The sequence below is a fragment of the Sardina pilchardus genome, chromosome 16 (assembly GCF_963854185.1).
Source record: "Sardina pilchardus chromosome 16, fSarPil1.1, whole genome shotgun sequence".
In the NCBI taxonomy this organism is placed as follows: domain Eukaryota; kingdom Metazoa; phylum Chordata; class Actinopteri; order Clupeiformes; family Clupeidae; genus Sardina; species Sardina pilchardus.
In genome coordinates this window covers 24,074,000-24,092,765 of record NC_085009.1, presented here as the reverse complement: position 1 = coordinate 24,092,765, position 18,766 = coordinate 24,074,000, and the positions used below count along the sequence as shown (strand labels likewise).

At 44.0% G+C, this 18,766-nt stretch overlaps 1 protein-coding gene across 1 annotated transcript in view; it reads left to right on the top strand.

Annotated features, from left to right (window-relative positions):
• Positions 1-2,259: 2,259 nt before the first annotated feature.
• Positions 2,260-18,766, top strand: part of LOC134059606 (multiple PDZ domain protein) — a 108,990-nt gene continuing 92,483 nt past the window's right edge. Inside the window, exons 1-2 of the mRNA XM_062516050.1 lie at positions 2,260-2,317; positions 12,235-12,387. Coding sequence (XP_062372034.1) covers positions 2,260-2,317; positions 12,235-12,387 — 211 coding nt within the window. The remainder of the gene's footprint in view (positions 2,318-12,234; positions 12,388-18,766) is intronic.

Here is an 18,766-nt window from a genome sequence, read left to right as displayed (position 1 = left end):
CGCACTGCACCATGGAATCCTATCTTTTAAAAGCCTTTGCATGTCACATAGGGATTTCACGATGGCTTTCCTATCTTTTAAAAGCCTTTGTATGTCACATAGGGATTTCACTACGGCTTTCCTATCTTTTAAAAGCCCTCGTATGTCACAAGGTAAAGACATCATGAAATATGACGTTGCTGAGGAGAGAAAAGCATTGCTGCTAAAGCTATAACCCTTATAAGTAAAACCGCATCAATATTTAGTATGGAATTATGCATTATGACAACACACCCCCCCCCCCCCCCCCCCCAAATAAAAGATGTGTTCGTACATTCAATTTGACAGTCTAAAAATATAGTAATGCACGGTTAAAAAAAAGTGTGCTTGGAGTGCTCGGAGTGGCAATTTACGAACACACCCCAAGAACGATGCTGGTGAATAATTGACTACATCTAGCATTGCTTTCAACAGGGCAGGTCTATGCCACCACAATTCAGATTTCTTTCATTCATTCAGGCTCATCCGTAGACCCACTAGGCACGCGACTCCGGATCAGACCCGGAACGAAACCGGGGGCCCAAGAAGACAAACTCTATTTCAAAACTCGCAGCCTAAGAGGGATTTTAATTTTGGAGATGAGCGAACCTGCCCCTGTGCCCAATAAGACAAGACATCCACAACACCCAGGGATGAAAAGCCACATCTATCAAGCAGAGAACACGCTCTAACCCAGACAGACTAAGGTCTGGGGCAGCCATGGCCTACTGGCTAGAACTTCGAGCTTGTAATCGGAGGTTTGCTGGTTTCGATCCCCGAACAGTCCACGGCTGAAGTGCCCTTGAGCAAGGCACCTAACCCCTCACTGCTCCCCGAGTGCCGCTGGTTGGGCAGGCAGCTCAGTGCTCTGGGATAGTGTGTGTTCACTTCCCTGTGTATTCACTGTGGGCTGTGTGTGTGTCACCAATTGGGATAAATGCAGAGACTGAATTTCCCTCACGAGATCAAAAAAGTATAAATGCTATATACTTATACTTTATCAAGCAGAGAGCACACTCTAAACTCAAACAGACTAAGGGGTGCTGTGTGCATATATTAAATTCACCGACCATCAGAGATGAGTCATGATTCAGCTACGTTGTCTGTTAAATGCCACGTAGCGTGTGCAACAATAGCCCTCATTACATTTGCATGCAGTGGAAGGACGATGGTGGGCATCTGAATGCACGCTAGCGTTGGCTTTTTGTGGTTCTGATTTTAATTACTAACACTGATGCAAATGTCAAGTGTTATGGAGGGTTGGTCAAAGAAGGTCTTTTATTATGAATAGAACTTAAAGTTCATCACTTTGTTCAGCTGTTTCTTTTCAGGCTGTAGCCATGGCAATCTGATACCCAAGGGGATTCCTTCCTTGACAGACATACGAAATGTGACAAAGATGCTTTTAGCATTGATTGTGGCTTTCTGTGCAACAATCGGGCTAATCGTTCCTTTCACAGTGAAATTCCAGATAAGGAAATCAGGTTAGAGCAAAACAAAAGAGGAAAAAGACCACAAACTTTGCTGAATATGATTAGAGTCAGCTTTCACTGAGAACTTCGGTAGAACTTTGGACTCCCGACATTCCAGACTTTTCCAGACTCCATCACTTCCCCATGTCATTCACTGTAGAATCAGGCTCAGGTATGACACCTGTGTGTGCCAAATCCTGAAAGGCGGACCACTTACTTAACTGAACGGGTGTGGAGGAGCAGGTGTAACATTGCTGTTGCAGGTGACTTTTTGCTAAATACAAGCAAACTTTTAACGTTTAACTTACTCGACCACGTTCCAGACACAAAATAAAGTTGAGAGCCATTGTGAGTCTGATGTTGTCACTTTCAAGTGAGACGCAACATGATTATATGTAACATTGATTCACACACACTCCCACACATACGAGCGCTCACACATGCACACACACACACTAGGTAAAGTGGTAAATAAGCAAATGGATATCTTGTGGAGAATGAAACATAGTCGTATTTTGAAGGTCTACTGCCATAACCAGTCTACAATCTGTGCCAGAGAGTGAGAGAGAGAGAGAGAGAGAGAGAGAGAGAGAGAAAGGCAAGGTTTTGGGGCATAGTGTGGAACTATTCTGTTAGGCGCGGAAGGCTTTGTTTCATTATCACTGAAATGTCTTTGGTATGTCTTTCAAACACCACCCCTCGGACAATCAATAGTTTGTGCATTTTTCAACAGTCTGATCTGACTTGAAATTCCTCTCTCCATGCCAACATGTCCCTAGTGTGCGGAAAAAGCCTTCAAGTGTTTGCACTGCCCGGAGAATACCCAGGTATGGTTTGTGACGAAAGAAAATTGATCAATGATTCAAAGTCTGCATGCTTTCAGCACTGACCAACACTTAATATTTGAACACATTTCTTGTGTGTGTGTGTGTGTGTGTGTATTTGTGTTTTCAGCTAGAATGTTTTTTGCTCTGTTCTTGTTCCCCTGGCATACACCATTTTTTTAGAAGAAAGGTTAGAATTGGGAAGGGAAGGATGTACCGGTATTTCATTTTTTTGTCAGTGGCTACCACTGAATGATATGAATAGTGCTGACCATTTACTTATTCATCACTAAGACACAGCACAAGGCAGGATCACTCACCATGGCAACACATGTAGGCTTAGCATGCTAGAAGGATCATGTTCAGGATCAAGGAACATGTGCGTAGGGAGGCATCACAGCCAAGAGTGATTTTTTTTTTTCTTTTTTTTCAGGTCTCGTATTTTGGAAGTTCTTGATAACTAAACAATATGATGATCAATAGTGATCAATGGGCATAGTTCAAAAGACTCTGTACACTTCGACAGTCTATCAGACCAACGATCTGGGTATACGCCTGGTGGATAAGCCAGTTTGTGATTGGACCCAGCAAATGTGGACAGGAAGCAGGAGAGATAGATGTGCAGGTTTCCAGCCTGAGCTGCCGGGCGAAATCCAAATCGCAGGCAGATCAGGCTAGGTTTACCCAGTCTAATGGATATGAGTAATGTTGACATAAAGAATCTCTCCGATCTCTATGAATGTTCTTGAACGCAGGATGTTCCTGCTACAGTTACTTGAACTGACTTGTTGTTTTGGAAACCTCTAGAATTAAATAGAAGGATCGAAGCTGTTGCCATGGTTATTTCATTGAAGAATCCACAACAAGAAGATATTATCCTCAATGGCTGAACTCATAAGCATGCATGTGCCAAACTCATTTTTTTTTTTTTTTTATCAAATGCTATTAGCACCCCATGAGAGTATTTCTAAGACACATTTATGCATTTCAAAGACTGTTTAACTCTCCTGCCAGCCCAAGTGTGAAAGAAAATGCTTGCCGGTTTAACTGTTTATTCATTTTTCGGTGTGAATTATTGTCCCTTGCCACTGGTTTCTTACAAAGAACAGGTTGTGTCGCTGTGTTATTGTACAGGCTTTTGGCCCGTGATATGACTGTGCGAGTGTGTGTACAGTACAACCTCCACTTTCTTCCGTCTTCCTTCTCAATAAGTAAAGTATTTGTTTAAACATGGTGTCCTGGCAGGAGTGCATAGACTGAATACCTCACCAATACACTGGCAGGTTTCCTGGCTTTCGTAGAGAGAGTACACATTTCCTCACCCTGAGCTGTTCCTGTTGTGTTTTTACGACTCGTCGAAAACAGTTCCTGTTGCACGGCTCCTGTGTGAATGATGCTTGTGATGGGACCCTTAATGCTCACTCAGAACTCAAAGGCACAGCGCAGCGCGTTCTAAAAGCTGGATCATCACTCTGTGGGTGCCTCTCATGCAGCGTTTATACGTCCTCCCTCGCTCCTCGGGCCTCGACCCTCACTGATCTACATAAAGAATGATGGGGGGGACAATGAGATAGTCTATCCAGTGTTAGTTATTGATCAGTGGGAACGCCCCTCGAGGATCGAGCATCGAGGATCGAGGAGGCATGTTGAGAGGCACCCAATGTCTTCACGGTGCATTGTAACTAATCACCACCCCCCACCCCCCACACAGGAGCTTACAGACAGAATAAAAGTCACATCAAAACTGCTCTCAGCGAAAAAAAAAATATAATAAAATAAAAAATAAAATAAAATAAAAAATATATATAATCTCATGTCTCAGGCACGGAACAGTGCTTGGTGCACCAGGGACGTGGGGAAGGAAGATGCTGCTAAAATAAAATAAAAACGTTAAAGGTCTCATAGCTCCCAATTCATAGTAAACTCGAGTAAACTCGGCAGACTCCGAGATTGTCACACTCAACCTCCGACAAGGCTTAGAGAAGCCACGGGAGGGGGAGGCCTCCGTCTCTGCAAACTCCGCCGACAGACGGGAGGGTGGATGGGGGGATAGATGGATAGATAGATAGATGGATGGAGGGGGGAGAGGGAGGGGGAAGGGGGGTGGGGCGTTGTCTGCAAAATAAATACCCGAGTTTCATTCCCGAAGCTTGGGGGCTCTGCTCCGGTCCAGAAGTGTGTCTTAATGGTCGCGGAGGGAGCGGGTCCCCGCGGGCCGTTTGATTCCTTTAACTTTGAGGAGCGGCGCTGGCTGCGGCGCTCGTCTAAAATCTGACACGTCGGGCCGCATCTGCTCTCCCAGGAGAACCACATAATCCTATAAAAGAGCGAGGACACAAAGTAGAGGAGATACACGCACGCATGCACGCACGCACGCACGCACACACACACACACACACACACACCTACACACACGCACGCACGCACACACACACACACGCACACACACACACACACACATATACACACACACACACACACACACACACACTCTCTCTCTCACACACATACAGTATACACACACACACACACACACACACAATCTAGATTTTTAGCCACAGTGTTTGCCCTTCGAGGCATCAGGCACAGTGTTATGGCAACAAAGTGAGCCGGTGAAAGTGATCCATCTCCACCAGTTTGTTTGAAAGTACTGAGCTCTCTCTGTGGTCGGATGTTGCACACCACTGGACCAATGTTTACGTTGGGATGTTTCTTTTGTAAATTACCTGACGTAAACTCAGTAAATTGAGTTACATTAGATGAAGTAAATTCAACCACAGTGAACAGTAGGCTAGAATTAAGATGAGTTTCAGGGTTGAGGTGGTAAACCCCAGTTTCAGAAAGTCCTGTCATGTATTTGTTACATTCATCCATTAAACCAGCTGATTCTTCTTAACACACATTTTCAGCCAAGTAGATGAGATCATTAGTGAAATCATCTATTTGTTTATTTTGGGGGGGCTTTTTTGCTTTTATTCATAGGACAGTAGAGAGAGACAGGAAGCAAATGGGAGACAGAGATGGGGCGGGATCGGGAAATGACCGGTGGGCACTCAGACCCATTTATGGCACAAGCGCTGTAGCCTGTTGCGCCACAGCGTCCCCCCGAAATCATCTATTTTAAGTGCAGAACCAATTCATAATAGGACTGCTCCTCCTAAAGCCGGATTTTTCCAGCTCTGGCACAGAGGACTAAAACGGCAAGTTAATGCACTCCCTCATGTCGACCATTTAAAGAGACCCTATGCAACTTTTTCATAGTCATAAAATCGCTTAGAAATCGTTGTTTTGCTTGACTGACCAGTTTTATCGAAAACAGTCACATTTCCTCCCGCCCCTAGTGTCCCTCTCCGCTATTACAACCTTGCAACTTTCTGATAAAGGATCGTTTGCTGTTTACATCTGGAGGTCAGAGACGCAAAAGGAACAAGAAGAACCACGCTTGCAATTTAAATATATTTATATATAGCCTATATATGTATAAATATACACGCTAAAGCTGTCGGGGAAGCTCTGCAGAGAAATATGCAAGCATAAAACGAGCGAAAACGAAAAACGAAACCGAAACCAGAGATGAAATCGCCAATCCTGCATAGTTCCTCTTTAAGTGCAGAACCAATTCATAATAGGACTGCTCCTCCTAAAGCCGGATTTTTCCAGCTCTGGCACAGAGGACTAAAACGGCAAGTTAATACACTCCCTCATGTCGACCATTTAATGACCCGAACTTCACCATCCCACTGACATGTCGCTCTGTGTCCAGTATAGCCTGTGCTTTATGGCAGTGACCACTCATTAGTCCGGTAGCACTTCTCCTGCCTTGGTCATTCTTAGGTCCGTCTGTCTTAGCTCTGCCAGTTCCTCAGGTATAAATAATTGGAGGAATGTGTCTCTAGTCCTGTCTGGTATCTCTAACAGCACCCTGCTCCCGGCCACAACCGTCAATCATTACAGCATCAGCAGCAGGAACACATATGTTAATACGCTTCCTTATGTCCATCCTTTAATGACCAAGAAGTCCCGCACACACACAGTCCATTGCACATGCAACCCCCCCCCCCCCCCCCCCATTTATTCACAATGCTTCAGTCGTACAGACCTTCGTCAGTTGATCATTTAATGACCCCCTCAACTGAAATATGAGTCCATTTATGGCCTCCTTACAACAAACAGCTTTGACAAGATTTGGGAAAGCTTTTTGAAAGATTGTAGTCTTTTAACTAATGCCTACCATTCAAGTTTTGCTCAGATGAACTACAATCTTTCAAGAATCCTTTCCCAAATCTTGTCAAAGTTGTGCCATTAGTCTGTGTCGTATAACTTCTGTCTTTTTTCGGCAGTGTCCACTTATTTGCCCAAGCAGCGTCTCTTCCTCTGTCTTGGTCATCCTAAGTTCCACCTGTCTAGATTGGGTCTCAGGCATGAATAATGGGGGAAGCAACTCTCATGTCAGGAATGTGTAATCCTGTCAGGTATCTCCAGGGGCACACACCGTGCTTCTGACCGTGTCAATCATATCATTGCAGCATCAGCAGCAACAGCAGGAGCATCAGCAGGGGCAGCGTTAAGTCTCACACCTCTCGCTCCGAGATCAAACCTACGAGCCGCGCCACGCCGCACTTTTCTGCAGAGATCTCATGAAACATTGAGAGAGCTTTTGCCACAGTGTGGAGGTAGGTATGCAGGGGATCGACAGCTGTGCTCTCTGGAAGGAGAATAGACTTCCTCCCTCTCAGCTTGTTTATGTGTCAAGGTAAGGTATAAGGAGAATGTGACTGTGTTGTGTAGTGTGTACAGTACGTGTATGTGTCTTACCTTAAGCCATATATCAATCCCTTCTAATCGTACCTGCGGTTGAAACAACAGCAAGGTTCATGCTCAAGCTGTGCTATATCAAAAGAAACGACGTGCACAAAATCAAATATAATATTTGTCCTACAACACACATGCATATTGTTAAATGGAGAAGCAGGTAGTGTGAGAACAGTCATCCATCAATGCAAAAGCCCTAACTGGAGGGAAAATGCTTTATTTATTCCAAAGGAAATCAATGATTCAGTTGTATAAGTATATCTACTTTTTTGATCCTGTGAGGGAAATTCGGTCTCTGCATTTATCCAAATTCGTGAATAGTGAACACACAGGGCACGCAGTGAATACAATAGTGAGGTGAAGGACACACTAACCCAGAGCTAATCCAGTGAGCTGCCTGCCCAACAGCACTTGGGGAGGGTGCCTTAGGTGCCTTGCTTATGGGCACTGCAGCCATAGACTGGTCAGGGATCCGACCGGCAACCCTCTGGTTATAAGCTCGAAGCCCTAACCAGTAAGCCACAGCTGTCCCCAGTTGTAATGAACTAGGAGTGACTCCCAGGTCAATCAGCTATATAGTATGGATCAACAACACTGGCTTCAGTTCCAATCGCACACCAAATGCTAGCTGCATATAGGTCTGTGTCTCAAACCACATGCTGTCAGTGCACTGCTAATGTGTGCACTAAGCACCTCCATCCATAGTACTACCCACTTTTCAATGGTTAGCATTGTCCCAAGATCTGCACTGCATACTGAAAATAAGTATTGGAAGTAGGCTAGTAGTAGGTGATTTGAGACACAGTCCATAGATTGAGCACTGGGGGTGTTGACGCTCCCCTATAACAGTTTCATGAATTGAATAAATGAATTATTGGAATGGTCACAACCATAGATATATAAAGATTGATACCGCATTGGCCGTGGAGTTCTATTAGTGGAATACGTAAAAGCGGCGGCCATCTTGGTAGGGGCAAAACGCCAAAACCATGAATTGAATGAATGGATTATTGGAATGGTCACGACCCCTTATCCTCCTGTATTTTACACCCATGTTTGAATGATAAACTAGAGCTCTAAAAGCCTATTACTTGTATACACACTCTGGCTTCTTCCAGGCATCCATTTTGTGATGTATAGCCTACTGCAGGACAAGTTGCTGGACGTGACATCCTGGATGCCAAGCCAATTAGGGGCACCATCGTTGGTGCACACTATATCGTCTCTGTGGTTTAGTGGATGACCTGGCAATTTCCTTCAGGGAGGATCAGCCAATCCATATGGACGACATCATTTGTGTCCATCGGCAGGTAACGCAGCACCTCATTGACTTGTTTGTGAACATGTAGAAAAACATAGCAAAATAGTTAGAATAAGTTCAGCAGAACAATGTGGATATTACAAGGTAAACACGATTTAAAACGAGTTTCCTGTTTCTCTCTTCTCTTACCGGGACAGTAAAATCCCAGTGTTGCAAGGTTGGTTTTCGGCCTGGGGACGCTAGAGGGAGCGGGGAAAGTCACCATTTTTACCAGAACAGATCATTTAATCATCCAAATGATTTCTAAATGGGTTTATTAAGTTGAAATAGTTGCCAAGTTCCAACATTCAACATGCACCACATTCAGTCAAATCTGCGCTGCTCTGTGTGATGTTGACTGAGCCTCATATGATGTTTTTTGACATTTTTGTTCTTTTACTGTCTATGAGAATACCATGCTGAACTTTTTGTTCTAGAATACCATGCTGCTACACTACTGACGACAACAACAGTTACCAGTTATCATTACACCAAGGACATTCAGCTGACAAATTAATCTAATTCATAAATCATTAACATTATGTTATGACTTTTATGTAATGTGCTTTAATACCTGTGCAAAGTGCTCTCAGTTACCTTTTGTGCCTGAAAATGCGCTATATGAATAAAATTGACTTGACATCATAAAAGATAATGGAAGTCCTGTTGCAGGCAATAACGACATTTAGCCAAAGGCATCTGGATCCAAATACCTCTCTTGATTGTCCAGTGGTCTACTACTTGCTGTCTTTTGATTGGGCGGAGACTCTGAAAGGGTTAATCCCGCACCGTTGGAGGCAGTCACTGGCCTGGCTGTAACCACATGCTCTTTACATGCCCGGACAACCCGCTGGCTTCCCTTGTCTGGGTCCTGGAGAGCAGGGCCTGTTTGTAGCCCCAGTGTCCACCGAATGGGCAAACAACATCTGGTGTGAGTGTGTGGTTTTGGGGGTGTGCATGTGTCTGTTGGAGGGTGTGTGTGTGTGTGTGTGTGTGTGTGTGTGTGTGGAGGGGGGGGGGGGTACTTGGGGTTAGCTGGCCACAAAGGTCACCCTTTCCCATCTGCTCAGGACAGTTGTGGGCTGGTGAGGTGCATGAAACTGTACTCCTTTCTCTCTCTCTCTCTCACACACACACACACACACACACACACACACATACACATACAAGTAGAAATGCATGGAGACTCACACACACACACATCAACACGCCTACACAAACTGTCTTTCTCACTCACACACATGCATATGCACACACACACACACACACACACACACACACACACACACACACATACACACACACACACACACACACACACACACATCCAAATAAGAATACCGCCTCTCCAAGTGCTTCTGACAATCTCACCCCCCCCCCCCCCCTTCTCTCCTACCACTCCACTTCCCTCTCTTTCCTTCCTTCTCCTCCTCCTCCATATTTCTACCAGTGCTTAATATGTACTGTAGGCACTCCTATCCTCTGGCACTAGTATTGACATTTATACAGTGATAAACTCCTAGCTACAGTATATTCTCCTCTGCACCGTAGTGAAACGTTACTCTAACACTGCAGCCCTGTAGTTTAAACGTTAATGCTCGAATGTTAATAGCTTATAATTGCGGCCCTCTATCGCCTTTATCCGCACTATGGAAGTTTACCAGATCAGGTAGCAGATCTGTAGTTAGAACGAGACATAAGAAAATACAAATTTGACTTGCTTCGATGTTGCAGTACATCATACTTTCATAAAATCATGCAGCATACGCTTGTCTGTGGACAATCGTCATTTGCAGGCTAAACAAATAGTGTGCTTGCTTACGACAGAGGGAAAGTGCTTTAATGTTGCTTTAATAGCCTAATTGTTATTTCACTGCTGCATTGTACGTCGCTTTGGAGAAACACTATCTGCCAGTTGAATACATGTAAATGTAAACGCAAAGCCACTCCACTGAGGCGTTGACCAGGGGGTTTATCTGTGAAGCTGCTCTGTGATCTGTGGGCTTGGCTCTGTTCTCACCCAGGGCATCATCAATCATAGTACAGTCGAGGTCAGCTTGACCTCTATAGACAGTGCTATACACTAACAGACTTTAAACAGACGCACGCATGCAAACACACACACGCACACACACACACACACCACATGATCACACCTACGCACTTATGTCAAAACATGCATACAACTAACACACTGATGCAGCCATATAGAGAACAAACAGACAAAATAGAGACACACACACACACACACACGCATTTACATGGACCCATACCCCAACTCTCCATCCTAGTGATGTCACATATGCGCCTCTGTCCGCACACTCCAGCATTGTGAGTCAGACACACAAACACACTCACACACACACACACACACACACACACACACACACACACACCAGCCATGCATGTGTCTTCTTCTGAGGTTGCTGAGAGACGACATGGCCTCTTCCTCCGTCATGCTGGGCTGATGGTGTTGATAAGGCAGGAGGAGGCTCAGCTGGAGCTGGTCTCTAAGATCTCTCTCTCTCTCTCTCTCTCTCTCTCTCACACACACACACACACACACACACACAGACAGCTGGAGTCAACCTCTGAGATCTTTATCTGAGGCAGAGAAAAGCCCCCTCAGTGGTTGATCTCCACCGAGTCATCAATACTGGACATGAGGTGGGAGACAAACAGGAACTGTAAACAAATCCAAACTCATCACTCCACAAGCATCGTCCTTCCCCTGTAATCAGCAAAAGCAATATACATCCATATTTTGAGATATCAATTGATATTCTTTTACTTTCACACAATCAGGAAATGCAATATACTGTACATCTATATATTGAGATATAAATTGATATTCTTTAACTTTCGCACAAAACATTCTACAGCTAAATCAACTTAAAGAATAGGAAATATTCAAGGACCACACTTTCATAAAAGATGAAGCAGGGCTCGCTGTTGACTATAGGAAAAAAAAAAACAACTCAAAGACAGCTTCGGACACACACACAAAGACAAACACAGAGAGTGTATATTTATATTGTCAACGACAGTGCTTTCAATCTTCAATCTCCTGAAACGCTATATTCACTGTCCAACCAATCTCCTCTTCGGCTGCTTGGTCTAAATGAAAGAAACAAATGCAACACAGCAATCTATCAACAGTTTCAGCATAACCAACATTCCTCCAGATATGCCTCCACTGATTTCATTCTGTCACTGATTGTGTTCAGTCTGGTCCTCTTTCTGACAGCAGTGGGAGGGGGGGATATATACATATAAGCAATTTGATTGGCAGGAAACAAACGATTTCAGCAGATCTGCCATGGAACTCTGCTCAGCAAATAATTCCCATCTCTCTTGTCATATGAGTCTGTCCAAACATACGCGCCTCTTTGTCACACTGTGTATGACTGTGTGCTGTGCCGTCCTGCATGTGTGTGTGTGAGTGAGTGTGTGTGTATGTGTATTTTCTAGTTGTATGAAATGTGTGATGTGCAGTTTTGTCACTTTGACTGTAAGTTTTTGTCTGTATAAACTGTATCTGTGTGTGTATATGCACCTCTCTTTCTCTCTCTTTGTGTGTGAGTGTGTTTATGTCCATCTGAGTATGTGTATGCCTCTTTCTCCCTTTTTCTCTCTGTGTTTTGAGTGTGTGTGTGTGTGTGTGTGTGTGTGTGTGTGTGTGTGTGTGCGTGCGTGCATGTATATATATGCCTGCACACTGGCAGCATGTCTCCATCCTTTCCCTCCGCCACCAGCTGACAGGTCTTTGTGCTCACACAATCTCACACCGCTTACCCTGGCATCACAGCGAAAGTGTGCCGCATGATCGAGGCTGTCACTCGCTCAGAAGGCTCCGGAAAGCCATACCTGGCATCCAGACAGCAGCAGAAGTGGGCTTTAGTGCCATCTGGGTCGGATTGTGCCGGGCCAGTCACATCGTCCATTAAGGTGAAATGGTACGGTGAGATCTACCGGCCCGCTGGGAACCCTGTCACACCGGCTTCAGCCTATTACTGAACACCAGAAGGTGGCAATATCCAGGATCAGTCAGAATTTACCCTCTGGTGTGTGTGTGTGTGTGTGTGTGTGTGTGTGTGTGTGTGTGTGTGTGTGTGTGTGTGTGTGTGTGTGTGTGTGTGTGTGTGTGTGTGTGTGTGTGTGTGTGTGTGTGTGTGAGTGTGTTTGTGTGTGAGTGAGTGTGTGTGTGTGAGAAAGGGGGGTCTGTGTTCTTAGTTTGTGTGCAACATATCTATGAGTGTAAATTGTGTGTGTGTGTGTGTGTGAGTGTGTGTGTGTGTGTGTGTGTGTGTGTGTGTGTGTGAGAGAGAGAGAGAGTTTGTAGTAGAGTTAGTTTCGGCCACTTCAGAAGGATTTCCTTCAAAATATGTTGTCCTTTAAAAAGTCTCATTTTAGCCTCTTTTTTTCCATTACATAATTTTACATAATTTCCATCTGGATTGACACCTTTTTTTCTGAAAACTGTCAGAAATATGGTGATGGGAACCAAAACAAAAAAACATGTCACTCTCAAAATGCTAATGATTTCTAACCAGTTTTTGAAAAAAAAAAAAATTAAGTTGACAGCACCGTGCAGTAAGTTAATATAGCTTTCAAGTCGTTGTGTTATTCTATTTCTGTAAATCACTTTGGATAAACGTGTCTGCCAAATGAATAAATGTAATGTCAATGTAAATGTACAGTAACATGTAATGTATATACTAACCATGAGTGAAGAATATCAAACACTATCAAAACGTTAACAAGACATAGGGACAGCAGCACTGTCTAAGATGCATTCAGAGCCGTTATTCTTTCATTGGAACTAAAACTGCCTGTCAATTACAGTAAAACAATGGATCGAACCATAGACTGTATATATTTAAATATGAATATATATATACATGTATATATATATATATATATATATATATACACAATCATACATACCTAGATAACCGCCAAGGAGGTTATATTTTCATCAGGGTTTGTTTGCTTGTCTGTCTGTTGTTTTTCTGTTGTTGTCTGTTGTTGTTTGTTCACAAGATAACTAAAAAGTTACAGTGTGTAGTGTGAGTGTGAGTGTGTGTGTGTGTGTGTGTGTGTGTGTGTGTGTGTTGTGTGCGAGTCATACTTGAGGAGTGTGAGCCGGGGGATTTAAAAGTGGGCTGTAAGATTATTGGAGACAATAGAAAGCCTAGACCAATTTAGTACCTGTCCTGCATCGCCTGCCATAGTGGGCGCAATGCCATCAAGTGGACAGAAACCGATTAAATGTGTCTGTTTTCATTAAGATATGTCTACATCAATAAGTGATATGCTTCAGCACACCCAGGGAAATACTTTATGTAGGCCTATTTGTTTTTGTAGGTTCATTCAGAAACACATTGTGTGAGTATATTAACCAAATTAAAATATAATTTCATGTGTTTTTTTCCCCTCTGCAGTTTATTGCATTATCGTTTGGTATAAGGCTACATTATCGGCCTAGATATTCACCATAACAGAATGCATCTTAAATCAATTGTGTAGGCTAACAACTGGAATAAACTGTAATCTGATTAGGAGAAATTCATTAGGCAAATTCACATGTTTAGTTTTGCACAGAAAGCCAATAAAGCCAAAACAAAATATAAATGAAGTGATAAAAGATAAGTTAGAAATAATTAGGCACACTTGTTTGTTATAACACTCAGTCATGATTGTTGTTGAAGTCCAGCCTGTCCTTGCATCTTTGCAACAAAGGGTAGGCCTAAATGCAATATGCTCATATTGCAATTGCTATCACTCTCTGTCAATGTTGGTAGAGAGTCTGGGCTGGGCTAGGCTAGGTCCACTACTTCACATTCATTCAATTGTAAAAAATATATTGCCTGAGGGCCCAGTTGTCATGGTAGCCACCAAGCGGCGCTTGTGGCTTGTTCAACCCCTCCCATCCAGGGCAGGCGGCGCACTTCAACTCTCGGTGCCGCTATTGCTGAAAATGTGGAGGATCGAGTTACAGCGCGGCCCATTTTAAGCCAGTCGATGCGCCGTTAGCCGAAGGACAACAGAGTAGGACTACCGTCCCGTCTCGAGATACGGAAGGGAAGGAGCTGCTTCCAACTTTCATGTAAGTGCTTGTTGCTTTAGCGTAGCCTAATTACTCGTCTGTTTACGACGCCTGATTCGACGAGTGAAAGGGCCATCGCAGGTTACTTTTGCCATAGTTTATGTTGGTGTAGCCTGTTTGATACATTGTAGCTAGCATTACCAAAACACGTTACTGTCAGTTCGTTCTATAGCTATTCCGGGGGCAACGATGCTGAGAAGGCTACTTTTCAAAGTTTTCCCAACATTTTGGATATGTCTCAAACTCTACTCATTTAGCTGTTCTCCTTGCGTCTGGAGACTTCTTTGTTGTCCTGTGTGCGACGGCAGCAGCCTGTTGATTCGGAGGCTACCCCCTGAGCTAGTTAGATGTGGGAGGTTGAGTTGGCGAAAGAGGATTGCATTCCCAGCCTTCTGGTGCTTCACTGGGATATCCTGTTGATTGCCGGGCCGCTCCTGAGCGACCATAAAGGAATATCGCGTAAAACCATCCAATCGCAATATATTGAAATACAGCTCACGAAACTGATACATTTCAAACTCATCGTTGACCAAGTCAGCCTCTGAAATAGGAAAGCCGACATTAACCAATGAACCGTGGCAGCTAGGGCGACCTGTTGCGTTCCTACGTAGACAGGCAGGCAGTCTCCCATCTAAGCCTGGGCTATTGAATTGTTATCCCGCATTCTTTCGGCTAGCCGGGTTTTCCCCCCATCATTTTTCGCACATTTCTGTTTTGTATCGACACCTTTACGCACAGCCTCTTGGACGAATACCTACAGGCTGTCGAACATTCGATATGGTATTTTGTTATTGGGCTCTAATGGCAGCGAGATATGATAATATAGCCGATTTAAGAATGCCATTGAGTGGACCGTAGGCTACTTTTTCAACCGATGCCCTGCAACCAAATTACAGCGTTGCCGAGGATATTGTGGACAAGAAGGGAGAGAGTCACGACTGTAAACACAGAGTCCGCCAGCATAGGGACCGTGCAAGGTGATCATGCCTTTGGTAGCCTATTATAACGTGGAAGCCTCTGCTGATCAATTTGCAGGTCACCAGTGATCTACAAATAGGCTGTAGGCCTATAGGCGTATCTCGTATTGTGGCCTAAATTGCAACATTTTTACTGAATCACATTACTAAGTCAGCGTTTTATTTTCGTCTCAGCACAGAGAGCCGTGATTTGTAGCCTAATCTCAAGGGTCAGAACAAGGCCACGCTGTCTTACTCATCCTTTTGTCATTTCTGCTCGCTGCCAAGATTGTGAAAGAGCAGGTTGCAGTTGAACAGTCCCTCCACACTTTACCCAGCTTATCGACTTCTGACAGCAAATTCCTCCCTTCCAAGCAACTGTCGAGTGAGTTTAGAAAACGAGTCACATATTACAGTGTAATTGCGTGTACACTAAGGACTAATTCCTATTAGGCTAAATCACGTTAAACACAGCACTATGCCACCGACACTCCTCCTTAATTTGATGGAGGATCTTTGTTGTTGTTCAGTGTGAGTCAGAAAGCATTTTTTTTTTTACTTCAAGTGCTCTTCCAGGACCAGAAGCAATTGTTCTATAACAGAACATAACAGAACAGACTTGTTACATTAATTCCACAGTTGTACTCTGTCAATTACACTCAGCCCCTGGTCAGCCCTGTAAGTGTAGATACTTGTTTGGAACACATTGGCCTTGACACTTGCTACAGTCTTTGCAGGAGGGGGGGTGGGGGGTTATTACCTGTTGGTTTAGTCATGGGTGTTGAAATGGATACAACAAAAGTAGACACATTTCTGTGTGTGTGTGGGGGGGGGGCATGGGAGGGGGGAAACACAATGCGACAAGGTTCATGCCATGTGCCAGTGTTCATCAACACGAGGCCGAATAAAGTAAATTAGCAGATGTTAATCCAGTAGTAAGATCCTTAGTCCACAACAAAGAAACAGAAGTGTGCCATGCACAGCGTAATAGTAGGCCTACTGAAATCTACCAATCGAGCAAATGGGAAATAGAAAATGTGTCTAGTTGAAGCAGTTTTTTGATGGATTTCTGGGGTATTACATATGGCCCCAGAAATCTATTATTACATATTACATAATATGCTATGTTTGATTTAGGCCATGTATGCTCGTCGGCAGCAGTGAATAATATAATCAAGTCGGCATTGTTGTTGTTGATGGATTACATGCCCATCTCAAAGATGTTTTTGTTTCATTCACTGGATTTCTTGCAGTAAAATTAAACTTTAACCCAAGTCACACACGTAGCACTAATAATAACGCATCCTGGTAACATAGATTTGAACATATGCATAATTAATATACGGCCTAGCCTAAGCTATGTTATTATGTGAATATGCTCTGGTTTCTGTGATCAAGGGCCTTTTTAAAAGGAGCAAAACATATTCTTATTTTTTAGGCCTAGTAGAGAAACTCAGTCAGCAATAGGGTAGAGTATCCTGGACATATCTGGCTTCAACATTCATTGCTGTTCTGTGATGGCAGAGAACACAGGATGTCCTAAGAAAAAAACAAAAAGTCCTCCGCGCTCCTGAATTCACTCTGATGCGTCAACACAACGGGAGAGGACAAACTGTAGTAGAGAAAAAAGGTTCACCGGAGCAACTCAGATGTGAAGATTTAACCAGAAGTTCTCTGAAGAACCTCTCTCCACCCCTTTCTAGTTAGGCAAAATTAAATTGCACCAATCTCTGGTTGTAAAATGATAGCGACAGCAACAACAACAATGCTAATCCAATTTGTGTGATAAAGAATGTAAGATAGTCTAATACATTTGATAATCCGTCCTGTACCCTTTTAATCAGTGGACGACAAAGTGACTGCAATCTTCTGAAGTTAGGCAAACCCTTAAGGCCTGGACACACCAACCCGATAATCGGCAGTCGGGCAGTCGGGGACTCGAGTCTGTTTGGTGTGTCCTGTGCCGTCGCCAGTCGGCGTCGGCGTCGGGGCTAATTTTGGCCAGTTTAGGCTGGCAGCAGACTGCCGGTGTGGCTTGAGCGTGTCGTGTCTGTTGCATGGCGGCTGTCTCTTTTCACACCAGAAACGTGTCTGACAGTGACATGGCGCTGCAGCGGGCCCCTCAGCCTATTAAAACATCTATTCGTTGTCTCTTTTGAACGTAAACGCTCCCAACACACTTGCGTGTTGCTTGAAAAATAGGTGCTGGACTGCTGGTCCTATTTCTCGCATGTGCGCGTTTTCCGCACGGCTTGAACCGTGTCTGTGACGTGCGTGTCCCGCAGGCAGTGTGCAACTGTTACATGTTAACATGGGAGCCGAAACAACAAAATCAGACACACCACGCAGCTGACACCAGGGGCGCCACCAAGGGTTGGTCAGGGGTGGCCGCGACCACCGCAACATAAACTCTGGCCACTCCTGTGGCCACCCCTGACTATGTGGCCGATGGACGTAAAATGTATCAAAATTCACACCAATCATTCTCGTTTAATTGCTCACATAGCCTACTTATCACACATTAATCACACAGATTGAATTTCAATCAATCACACTTGAATTTACCCTTGGGGATCAATAAAGTATCTATCTATCAGATATCGTGGAAGAGTGGGACTAGATTTGCGATGGCCTACCCCGGCCACCCCTGTTACAATTTTCTGCTGGCACCACTGCTGACACCCTCACTCTTCTCTGGCAGTATGCAGCCGGCCTTACGGTCTTCCTCTGTGCCGTATTGAGCACAATGTGTCCATCCCATAATAGACTTGTGTGTCTGTCCAGTGAGCTAACACTCTGGTCCCTCTCTGATTCAGAGCCTGGTGTTGCACCAGAACAATGAGCAATGTGTTTTCATCAGTGCCTGAGTGTGGATCTATTAGGATGAGGCCATTTGTTTGTTTGTTTGTTTAGTGTTGGTTAGTGTTGGTAAGTTGTGTAGTTGTGTAGTTGTGTAGACATTTATGTTCTTTGCAGTGTGAAGTCTATTTCTTTAGTCGAGGTTGACTGTTGACTGCAAAAGGCAAAAAAGAATGTGGACAATGTATTGATCTTTTGCAATATATAGGAAAAACAAAAGCAAAAAACGGCATGTTTTCATATCATTGATATGATATCCAACATACACGAACAACAAGAAAAACATGAGACAAATAATAGTCTGGGACCATAGAGTGGGATCAGGTGATTCTTGAGAAGAAAGATAAATGACTTAGGGTTAAGGACGCACCAATTGTGAAATGCTTGGCCGATTCCGACGTTAAAATAACAATTTG